The sequence below is a fragment of the Crinia signifera genome, chromosome 9 (assembly GCF_055691185.1).
Source record: "Crinia signifera chromosome 9, ASM5569118v1, whole genome shotgun sequence".
NCBI classification, from domain to species: Eukaryota; Metazoa; Chordata; class Amphibia; order Anura; family Myobatrachidae; genus Crinia; species Crinia signifera.
The window spans coordinates 7,343,417-7,355,550 of record NC_139225.1 but is presented as its reverse complement, the minus strand read 5'-3'; the positions used below and the strand labels follow the sequence as shown (position 1 = coordinate 7,355,550).

The 12,134-nt window shown below is 46.9% G+C and overlaps 1 protein-coding gene across 2 annotated transcripts in view; it reads right to left on the bottom strand.

Moving 5' to 3' along the window:
• Positions 1-12,134, bottom strand: part of NR6A1 (nuclear receptor subfamily 6 group A member 1) — a 226,687-nt gene that overhangs the window by 171,468 nt on the left and 43,085 nt on the right. For both annotated transcript variants that reach the window (XM_083160991.1, XM_083160992.1), the window contains exon 2: positions 9,669-9,707. In XM_083160991.1, the coding sequence (XP_083017117.1) occupies positions 9,669-9,707 (39 nt within the window). The remainder of the gene's footprint in view (positions 1-9,668; positions 9,708-12,134) is intronic.

Genomic DNA, 12,134 nt, shown 5'->3' with positions numbered 1-12,134 from the left:
GTATGTATGCTCTGTGTGTGTATGATGGATGGATGTATGTATGTATGTATGTATGTATGCATGCTGAGTGTGTGTATGTATGCTCTGTGTGTGTATGATGTATGTATGTATGTATGCATGCATGCTGAGTGTGTGTATATATGCTCTGGTTGTGTGTCTGTGTATGATGTATGTATGTTTGTTTGTATGTATGTATGTATGCACGCATGCTGAGTGTGTGTATGTATGCTCTGTGTGTGTGTCTGTGTATGATGTATGTAAGACAAGGGGAACATCTAAAAAAAAAAATAACAATGGGTGGATGTAATAGCATCGGAGTTTGGCGGCCATGCAGGATGCTCGACAAACATTATTCAGCCGGCATTCCACACGACCACTGAACTTAGATGCCATTACATCTGGTCCAAAGATATTTTTTAAAGGGCCCCCATTGTCTTATGTACCCCGGGCCCCATGGAACCTTAATCCAGCTCTGTTCCTGTGAATACTCTTCATTTATTACAACTAGCTCAAACTGGTGAATACTCTGATCTCTCCTCAGTGCCTGGACTTATTCCTAATCCACATCAGAAGTGTTTAGCTCTGGACTGATGGCCACGAATTGTCCACATTTATCTGCGACAGTGAAGACCAATGGTCTCCCTACTCTACAGCAGGACACGTCTTCAGCGGTGGATTTCAGAAGAGCTGTAATGCGTCTCTATCACTAGGTACAGGAATCACGATAAGAATGTCAGCAATTTGGGATTACGGATAAATAGATCCCTCAAAGTTTACATACTTGAAGAGATCCCTTATAGGACAATCTAGGGACCCGAGTATAACAGCATGTAACGGTAAGCTTAATGCCAATTACTTTATGGATCACTTACATGAAAGCAGTCAGTAACATTTGTTAAACAACTGGGGTATTGTTTAACAAATGTATAATCAATCATCATCATCATTCATAAATTGCTAATATGTTGGTAGAATTGAACAACATATAACACTGATATGGTTGTTGGAGGTTCTGTTTGTCGGAGTTGAGGATCCTATGATACTAGTACCAGCAATAGTTCTCCACAGCAGAAAATCTGGGTGATCAAATAGAGATCCAGCAGTGAAAAACGACATATTAAATTATTAACATTTGTCCGGCAAATACACCCCTTGGTATACGGGAAATAATTGTGCATACAATTTGTTGCTTCACACCAGTGTGTGCCTAGCACCCACCTAAAGCTACGTATACTCCTGTACAAACACACTTTTCATAAATCAAACTTGTGATGTCACTTACAGTTGGAAGTCCAGTACACGTGTGTGCATCAGTACAGACTAAATTGTGATCTTATACCCAAATCTATCTAAAATATCGAAAGAAAAAGACACAAAAGGCGGCAGCAGCAGCACAGGCGGAGTAATCAGCATTGCGTTCACACTTCACTGTTTGAAATGACGTTAAACCATCAAATCTGAGAAAGAACAGCCTGGCAATCGTACGAGAGCGCACCAGCGCATGGTACAGGAAAGCACTGCCAACGGCATCAGTGTGCGGATTGCTAAAGAAATATCAGTATGACTGAGTGGCGCAAAGTGGAAGTTAAATGGCATTACACGGATGGTGTGATGGTTATAGCATTACTGCCTCACAGCGCTGAGGTCATGGGTTCTATCCCCACCATGTGTTATATATACGGGGCAGTACGGATGGTGTGATGGTTATAGCATTACTGCCTCACAGCGCAGAGGTCATGGGTTCTATCCCCACCATGTGTTATATATACGGGGCAGTATGGATGGTGTAATGGTTATAGCATTACTGCCTCACAGCACTGAGGTCATGGGTTCTATCCCCACCATGTGTTATATATACGGGGCAGTATGGATGGTGTAATGGTTACATTGCTGCCTCACAGCGCTGAGGTCATGGGTTCTATTCCCACCATGTGTTATATATACGGGGCAGTACGGACGGTGTAATGGTTACATTACTGCCTCACAGCACTGAGGTCATGGGTTCTATTCCCACCATGTGTTATATATACGGGCAGTACGGATGGTGTAATGGTTAGCATTACTGCCTCACAGCACTGAGGTCATGGGTTCTATCCCCACCATGTGTTATATATACGGGGCAGTACGGATGGTGTAATGGTTACATTACTGCCTCACAGCACTGAGGTCATGGGTTCTCTCCCCACCATGTGTTATATATACGGGGCAGTACGGACGGTGTGATGGTTAGCATTACTGCCTCACAGCACTGAGGTCATGGGTTCTATTCCCACCATGTGTTATATATACAGGGCAGTACGGATGGTGTAATGGTTAGCATTACTGCCTCACAGCGCTGAGGTCATGAGTTCTATCCCCACCATGTGTTATATATACAGGGCGTAGTACGGACGGTGTAATGGTTAGCATTACTGCCTCACAGCGCTGAGGTCATGGGTTCTATCCCCACCATGTGTTATATATACAGGGCAGTACGGATGGTGTAATGGTTACATTGCTGCCTCACAGCGCTGAGGTCATGGGTTCTATTCCCACCATGTGTTATATATACGGGGCAGTACGGACGGTGTAATGGTTACATTACTGCCTCACAGCACTGAGGTCATGGGTTCTATTCCCACCATGTGTTATATATACGGGCAGTACGGATGGTGTAATGGTTAGCATTACTGCCTCACAGCACTGAGGTCATGGGTTCTATCCCCACCATGTGTTATATATACGGGGCAGTACGGATGGTGTAATGGTTACATTACTGCCTCACAGCACTGAGGTCATGGGTTCTCTCCCCACCATGTGTTATATATACGGGGCAGTACGGACGGTGTGATGGTTAGCATTACTGCCTCACAGCACTGAGGTCATGGGTTCTATTCCCACCATGTGTTATATATACAGGGCAGTACGGATGGTGTAATGGTTAGCATTACTGCCTCACAGCGCTGAGGTCATGAGTTCTATCCCCACCATGTGTTATATATACAGGGCGTAGTACGGACGGTGTAATGGTTAGCATTACTGCCTCACAGCGCTGAGGTCATGGGTTCTATCCCCACCATGTGTTATATATACAGGGCAGTACGGATGGTGTAATGGTTACATTGCTGCCTCACAGCGCTGAGGTCATGGGTTCTATTCCCACCATGTGTTATATATACGGGGCAGTACGGACGGTGTAATGGTTACATTACTGCCTCACAGCACTGAGGTCATGGGTTCCATTCCCACCATGTGTTATATATATACGGGGCAGTACGGATGGTGTAATGGTTAGCATTACTGCCTCACAGCACTGAGGTCATGGGTTCTATCCCCACCATGTGGTATATATACGGGGCAGTACGGATGGTGTAATGGTTAGCATTACTGCCTCACAGCACTGAGGTCATGGGTTCTATCCCCACCATGGCCCTAACTGTGCGGAGTTTGTATATTCTCCCAGTACTTGCATGGGTTTTCGCCGGGTACTCCGGTTTCCTCCCACAATCCAAAAATATACTGGTAGGTTAATTGGCTCCCAACAAAATGAACCCTAGAAAGTCTGTGTGTGCGTGTGGTAGGGAATATAGATTGTAAGCTCCACTGCGGCAGGGACTGATGTGAATGTTCAACTTTACTCTGTACAGCGCTGCGGAATATGTGTGCGCTATATAAGAAACTGTTAATAAATAAACAAATAAATGTGGGCATGGAACACTACAGATAACCTTTATTTGTAGAGACATATGTTGTGTGTCTAGTGTACTCAGGCAACTCCATTAATTAAAGTGGCTGGGGTTGAATAGGAGTTTGGATATGCTGTATGTCCATTCAACAAGAACAGCCCAACCTCGTCATAGTCATAAAATCAGGTGTAAAAGGACAATGTTGGCACCGGTGATCACAGAACTGTGCATGTTGGGCACAATGCAATTCAGATGCCGGACTGGTTCCTGTTTGCAGAAACTTGTCAAATATCATTAATACGCTTCTTTCAATGATCACTGGACCTTCGCAGTTATATTATGTTATATGTTATAATCGACAAATGAAAGAGGACAGTATTGGGACAGTATTTTGTTACATTATGAAGTCTTCTTTAAAGCTTGATTTCATGTATATTTCCCAGCATACCATTATGTCAAACAGAGGTAATAGAAAATCCGGAGGAAAACAACGGCGTATCGTTTTTTAACATAATAACCACTCTGCTGTAGGCCAATATCTCTTCTGTAGAGAGCAGGGGGCACTTATATGGAGGTGCCTCGTACAACCTAGGCAATTAGCGCTGCCACTGGGAAAACCACTGAATTATACCTTTTAACGATATAGTTCAGTGGCGTCACTGGGTCTGACGCTGTGCAGGAAGTTGCTGGCGATATTGCCAGACTGAGCTGTGTGCATAGATGTCGGGGGCATGTGGGGGGTGCGGGTCGGGTGGCGGTACGCGTCCACCCGACCTTTTCATACCCCCACTACCCATGTCGGTGTCGAGTTGATTTTATATTGTGTGGCGAGCGCAGCGAGCCCCGCGAGGGGACGCTTAATACATGTAACATAATACACGCTTTGGGCTCTGTGGCTCGCTACACTATATAAAATCAACTCCACGCCAACGTGGATAGTGGGGGTATGAAAATATGAAAAGGTCAGACGGACGCGTACCGCTGTGCACGCCATGCTTCGGGATAACCTGGATACTGGGGGGGGGGGGGGGGGGTGCGTACATTAATGACATTATATGTCAATGGTATAGTAAATTACATGCCATTATAACAGAAAAAATCACATCTCATGCCATACAATAATGGCGCCGTGATAATACACAAGTAACAAATGCATTTTCATCCTTCCAGAATTTACATGTCCACCAATTGACAGAAAATGTAGGAACAGACTGCTAGGCACCACCCCTCTGCCCCCAAGAGGCAGGCGCGGGCCCCTCAGCCCCCAAGAGGCGGGCCCCTCGGACCCCAAGAGGCAGGCGCGGGCCCCTCAGCCCCCAAGAGGCGGGCCCCTCAGACCCCAAGAGGCAGGCGTGGGCACCTCTGCCCTCAATAGGCAGGCCCCCCAGCCCCCAAGAGGCAGGCGCGGGCCCCACGGCCCCCCAAGAGGCAGGCGCGGGCCCCTCGGCCTCCAAGAGGCAGGCGCGGGCCCCTCATCCCCCAAGAGGCAGACATAGGGACTTTGATCCAGCGTGTGGCTAGTTTGCTGCATGGAAGTCCGCCTGCTTGCTTACACTGATTATGTTTGAAATGCATTGTTGCCCTTCAAGTATGCACCAAAAGAGACAGGCGGGGTCATTAGTTCAACCATTTTATCACCAAGGTTATACATTAGTAATGCCTAGAATCTTCTAGGAAGCCCATTTAGCGTAAGGAAACTTCACGTTTTACTGGATGTCCCTCATCTATAAATGATTGGGGGGGTTTCTAGGATTTCTTTATTATTACAATTATTAATGATATTATATGCACTTCGTTAAATAGCCAATTAAAGCACTTTTAGCAAATTCATAAAAGTCTCCATTTCCAGAAACTAATTAAAGATCTACATTACTTCATCGTTTGTAGCAAGGTATAAACGAATCCTAACAATTGTGAGTCATGGTATAAACACACCAATCACAACGTCTCCTGCACAGAAATCTGGACATATTGTAACATTAGAGAACAAACAAAAAATTCCACGAAACCTTAAATTGTGTTTCACGCACCAAAGCAAAAGATTCTGTATATTGGTAATTACTGGAGATCGTGGGCGAGCGGGGGTAATGGATACAGTAAGAGCAGCTGAAAAGCTCTTTTCACTGAGGATTATGGTTGATTGATAAATCTGTCTTTGCTCACAATGGACAATTTGGCAGGTGGCTCAAAACAAGGGATAAAAAGGAAGAGCTCCCGTGGCTGGGGTGGGCCAGATGTGACTGATCGTGTCAGTCTTCCTAAGTATGTTATTACTAGTAATGTTTAACTACTAGTTAGCTATACATGACTTGGAAGAATGCTCAGCTCCCTTCAAATCTGACACACACAATGTTAATTAGATCACAGACCGAAACGTCTTGATTGACTTAATTTCAATTCTCCAAGTTGTGTAACTTCAAACAGTAGATAGTATGAGAACAGTGGCCCTGGTTGGTGCTAGATTTATCCTGGGCGCAGGCTCTTAATCGCCCCGGCAATAGAGACACGCGGGGCCGTGCATGGCTATAGCCCCTACACACGGAGAGATGTGGGTCATTTACTGTGATTTAAGTGATCTAGTCAGATGGATTAGGAAATGGGCTGGAGTCGCCCCGTGTGTGGGCCCCATAGTACTTTCTTTATCTATCTTATTTGCACCAGATGTCACACACACCGAGTTTGCCGATATAAGCAGAAGTGTACACAAATCAATAAGGGACCAGCTTCACCTCTCTCCAAAATGACCAGTCAAGCCAAATTAGATTGGGAGATCGCTTGGATGCAAAACGGACCTCCAATTAGGTTTCCTTCAACATCTGCTGTCAGGTCAGGGCTGTGGACCCAAATACCACTGACCCCCTCTGCTTGATTTACTGCATGATCCCCTGTTGTTGTTTTTTTTGTTTTTTTTTGTTTTTTTTTTTAAACAAGCATTATTGAAGTTTTAAATAATCTACACTTTTGCATTTGTATCTATGGCTTAACCCAGTGGTTCCCAAACTTTTTTGAATCACGGCACCCTAGAGTATCAGAATATTTTTCAGGGCACCCCATGGCCAAAAGTTTGTTACCAAAAATAAAAAAAATAATTAAAGTTGTGCTTAAATGTCATCCTTAGGTCCAGTTATATGGTGAAGAAAATGATTCATATCTGTTTATCCACATATTTTATAATTGAAAGCCACAAGCACTGATTTTACCAATTACATTGACCATAAATAATTTGAATTGGTTCTGGACCAACAACCTGAGGCACCCCTGCAAGTGCTCCGAGGCACCCCAGGGAGCCTTGGCGCACAGTTTGGGAACCACTGGTTTAACCATAAAAAAGTCAGTGAAATAGAGAATCGTTTTAAAGGGATGTTAAATGTGTAAGTATATACCGAATATAAGCCGAGGCACCTAATTTTACAACAAAAAACTGGGAAAACATATTGACACAAGTGGGACCCTCACTCGAGTATAAGCCGTGGGGGGCTTTTTCAGCATAAAATTTTTTCTAAAAAAGTAGGCTTATACTCGAGTATATATGGTAAATAAATTCTGCAAGTTATAGGCACATACATGTGAAACAGATACAGGAGTGTTGTATACTAACTTAAGTCAGTTTTGCTGATATACAGCTTATTCCGATGGTGGTAATAGAAGGTGCACAGCAGATGTAAAAAAAATAAGTGACTGTTTATTGGTAAACAGCACATAGAGGCTAATGCAGGAACACAGTGGTAATACAGGGGTTAACAGTAGGTGTATGAAACACAACTGGCCTTTCAGTTCCTAACTGTCATGCTACAGGCTGGGTTTGAAAAATGACCATTTGGGGCTGATTGGCTGACTGTTATTTACTCTCCACTTTATCACGTTTTGAAGCTTGATGCACGGAGCCCAGAGTATTGCAGCGAATAGGTGTCTCACCTTAAGGAGCGAAGGACTGCATCTGTGTTCAGCCAGGACCATATTAACAATGGGGTGGATGGAGCTGCCGCACCAGGCCTCCACATAAATATAGGCCCACCATCATGATGATCAACAGACAGACGCAAACTGGCCCATTGTTGGCCATGAATCATAAGTATCCTATTCTACTCATTAATGCAATATTTATACTTTTATATATTTAGGGAGATATTGTGGAATATATAGTGTATGGCTCATGAACATTTCCAGCTCCGGCCCCTTAGGCCTTTATTCCGGCCCTGTGTGCAGTACTGTGACACTTTCACACAGTAAGGAAAAATGGGTGCCGTGTGCACATGTGCAGTAGTACATGAGGTCAGAAGTCACACCTCCATGTAGATTCTGGGTCCTAGTGCCCTGAGAGTATGCAGCATAATATAAATAACCCTGGGAGGAAGGGAACGAAGGGTGGAGTGGCAGGGAGAGGGAGAGAGTCAGTTGGTAATAGAGGGTGAGAAGGGTGGAGAGGCAGGAAGAGTCAGGAAGAGGGAGAGAGGTAGGGTGAGATAGAGAGGGTGAGAAGGGTGGAGTGGCATGGAGAGGGCGAGAGGCAGGTGGTAATAGAGGGTGAGAAGGGTGGTGAGGCAGGGAGAGGGTGAGAGGTAGGGGGAGATAGAGAGGGTGAGAAGGGTGGAGAGGCAGGGAGAGGGAGAGAGGTAGGGGGAGATAGAGAGGGTGAGAAGGGTGGAGAGGCAGGGAGAGGGAGAGAGGTAGGGGGAGATAGAGAGGGTGAGAAGGGTGGAGAGGCAGGGAGAGGGAGAGAGGTAGGGGGAGATAGAGAGGGTGAGAAGGGTGGAGAGGCAGGGAGAGGGAGAGAGGTAGGGGGAGATAGAGAGGGTGAGAAGGGTGGAGAGGCAAGAAGAGGGAGAGAGGCAGGAGGAGATAGAGAGGGTGAGAAGGGTGGGGAGGCAAGAAGAGGGAGAGAGGCAGGAGGAGATAGAGAGGGTGAGAAGGGTGGAGAGGCAGGGAGAGGGTGAGAGGTAGGGGGAGATAGAGAGGGTGAGAAGGGTGGAGAGGCAGGGAGAGGGAGAGAGGTAGGGGGAGATAGAGAGGGTGAGAAGAGTGGAGAGACAGGAAGAGGGAAAGAGGTAGGGGGAGATAGAGAGGGTGAGAAGGGTGGAGAGGCAGGGAGAGGGTGAGAGGTAGGGGGAGATAGAGAGGGTGAGAAGGGTGGAGAGGCAGGGAGAGGGAGAGAGGTAGGGGGAGATAGAGAGGGTGAGAAGAGTGGAGAGACAGGAAGAGGGAAAGAGGTAGGGGGAGATAGAGAGGGTGAGAAGGGTGGAGAGACAGGAAGAGGGAAAGAGGTAGGGGGAGATAGAGAGGGTGAGAAGGGTGCAGAGGCAGGGAGAGAGAGGGAGAGCGGTAGGATCAATTTGTTTCCCTGCCCCCTAAATTCCATCGGGGTACCTTTTCTCATAGCTGCTAAAGCTGAAAGGAAAAGTCCACGTCTGTGGCTGAACATGAGGGGTCCCGGGCGTGACTAAATCCTCCCTTATGGGTCGGAGTTAAGAGCAAAGCCAGAAACTTGGCACCTTGGCAAAACCATGTTACACAGCAGATAGGGCAGATGTACAATGGCCTTCATTTCAGAGTTGATCGATAGGCTGCGGGATTTCGGAGTCCATTGATCAGGAAAATGCTGTCCTGCCCCTGTATTTCACCCCTTGTATTGTAACTTGGTTTGTTCCAAATTCAGAGATACTTACTTTTTTTTGCTTTGCTTTATGTACACACACATTTAGGACTGAGAAGAGATTAGTTGCTCGCACCACGGATTCTAATTAGAAGACACCACATTCCCTGGGGCACGGTATCATTAGAGGTGTGTTGACAATGAGCTCAGTAAGAGAGACGATAGTATAGAACATTAGGAGAAAGACGAGGGTTTGTTTACAAAGAAGCAATTTAAATAACTACAATTACTTCCCAGTATAGCACAAACGCCAGTATATATATAGATAGATAGATAGATAGATAGATAGATAGATAGATAGATAGATAGATAGATAGATAGATAGATGTAAAGAAAGGGATTCATCCACTTACCAGCTTGTTCATTCTCCCCAGGAATGTCCTTGTAAAATCCTGGAAAACATGGAAAACCAACTTTAGTGGTATTTAAGAATATAAACTCTGGTTGTTTCAGGTACATTGGGTCTGATTCAGGATGTATGCTTATGCTGCCACAACTACAAATGTGTATGCGATGACTGATGACACAGTCTCCTGGATTTGGATTAAGACACCTGCCGGAGGGATCGCATTGGCAAGCGGACATACGCCCTAAAAACTGTCATAAAACCAATCCCCCTGCAACACCTGCATTTTTTGTTGTCACTCCATATAAACAGCCCCCCAAACAGTCCCTGAATGTTCTCATGTTGCAATTGAAGCTTCTCTGACACAAGGCCATCAAGGCACATGTACAGCGAGACTGAAGGCCCAAACACACATTGGGGATTTTGAGCTGAAAGCAGCTTGGTTTTGTCATTTGTGTGTCTTTCAACTCAAAAGCCGCCCAGTTTGTGCGGCCTGGCGACAACCTCTGAACTCTGAGTGGTATGACCAGCAGATGAGCCACGGGGTGGACTGCTTTCCAGTGTCCTACTGTGGAAGCAGTTCACCGCTGTCACCGCTCAGTGTGTATGGACCTTTAGAAGTGTGTTCCGTCGCACAATAATCGCCAAACTGCATAAAGACCGGTGGTTTACACAGTAGGACAGTGGTCCTCAACCGTGGTTCTCAAGGCCACCAGTCCAGGTTTTATGGCTTTCCAGGCACATGTGACTTAGAGGGTTATTCTGGTTGAGTCCACAGCCTTCGTACCAATCCCCCTATACACAGCCTTCGTACCAAACCCTATACACACAGCCTTCGTACCAATCCCCCTACACACAGCCTTCGTACCAATCCCCCTACACACAGCCTTCGTACCAATCCCCCTACACACAGCCTTCGTACCAATCCCCCTACACACAGCCTTCGTACCAATCCCCCTACACACAGCCTTCGTACCAATCCCCCTACACACAGCCTTCGTACCAATCCCCCTACACACAGCCTTCGTACCAATCCCCCTACGCACAGCCTTCGTACCAATCCCCCTACGCACAGCCTTCCTACCAATCACCCTATACACAGCCTTTGCACCAATCCCCCTATACACAGCCTTCATACCAATCCCCCTATACACAGCCTTCGTACCAATACCCCTTATACACAGCCTTCGTATCAATCCCCCTACACACAGCCTTCATACCAATCCCCCTATACACAGCCTTCCTACCAATCCCCCTATACACAGCCTTCGTACCAATCCCCCTATACACAGCCTTCATACCAATCCCCCTATACACAGCCTTCATACCAATCCCCCTATACACAGCCTTCGTACCAATACGCCTTATACACAGCCTTCGTACCAATCCCCCTACACACAGCCTTCGTACCAATCCCCCTACACACAGCCTTCGCACCAATCCCCCTACACACAGCCTTCATACCAATCCCCCTACACACAGCCTTCGCACCAATCCCCCTACACACAGCCTTCGTACCAATCCCCCTACACACAGCCTTCGTACCAAACCCCCTATACACAGCCTTCTCACCAATCCCTATACACACAGCCTTCGTACCAATCCCCCTACACACAGCCTTCGTACCAATCCCACTACACACAGCCTTCGTACCAATCCCCCTACACACAGCCTTCGTACCAATCCCCCTACACACAGCCTTCGTACCAATCCCCCTACACACAGCCTTCGTACCAATCCCCCTACACACAGCCTTCGTACCAATCCCCCTACACACAGCCTTCGTACCAATCCCCCTACACACAGCCTTCGTACCAATCCCCCTACACACAGCCTTCGTACCAATCCCCCTACGCACAGCCTTCGCACCAATCCCCCTACGCACAGCCTTCGTACCAATCCCCCTACGCACAGCCTTCCTACCAATCACCCTATACACAGCCTTCGCAACAATCCCCCTATACACAGCCTTCGCACCAATCCCCCTATACACAGCCTTCATACCAATCCCCCTATACACAGCCTTCATACCAATCTCCCTATACACAGCCTTCATACCAATCCCCCTATACACAGCCTTCGTACCAATCCCCCTACGCACAGCCTTCCTACCAATCACCCTATACACAGCCTTCGCACCAATCCCCCTATACACAGCCTTCATACCAATACGCCTTATACACAGCCTTCGTACCAATCCCCCTACACACAGCCTTCGTACCAATCCCCCTACACACAGCCTTCCTACCAATCCCCCTACACACAGCCTTCGCACCAATCCCCCTACACACAGCCTTTGTACCAATCCCCCTACACACAGCCTTCATACCAATCCCCCTACACACAGCCTTCGCACCAATCCCCCTACACACAGCCTTCGTACCAATCCCACTATACACAGCCTTCGTACCAATCCCCCTATACACAGCCATCGTACCAATCCCCCTATACACAGCCTTCGTACCAATCCCCC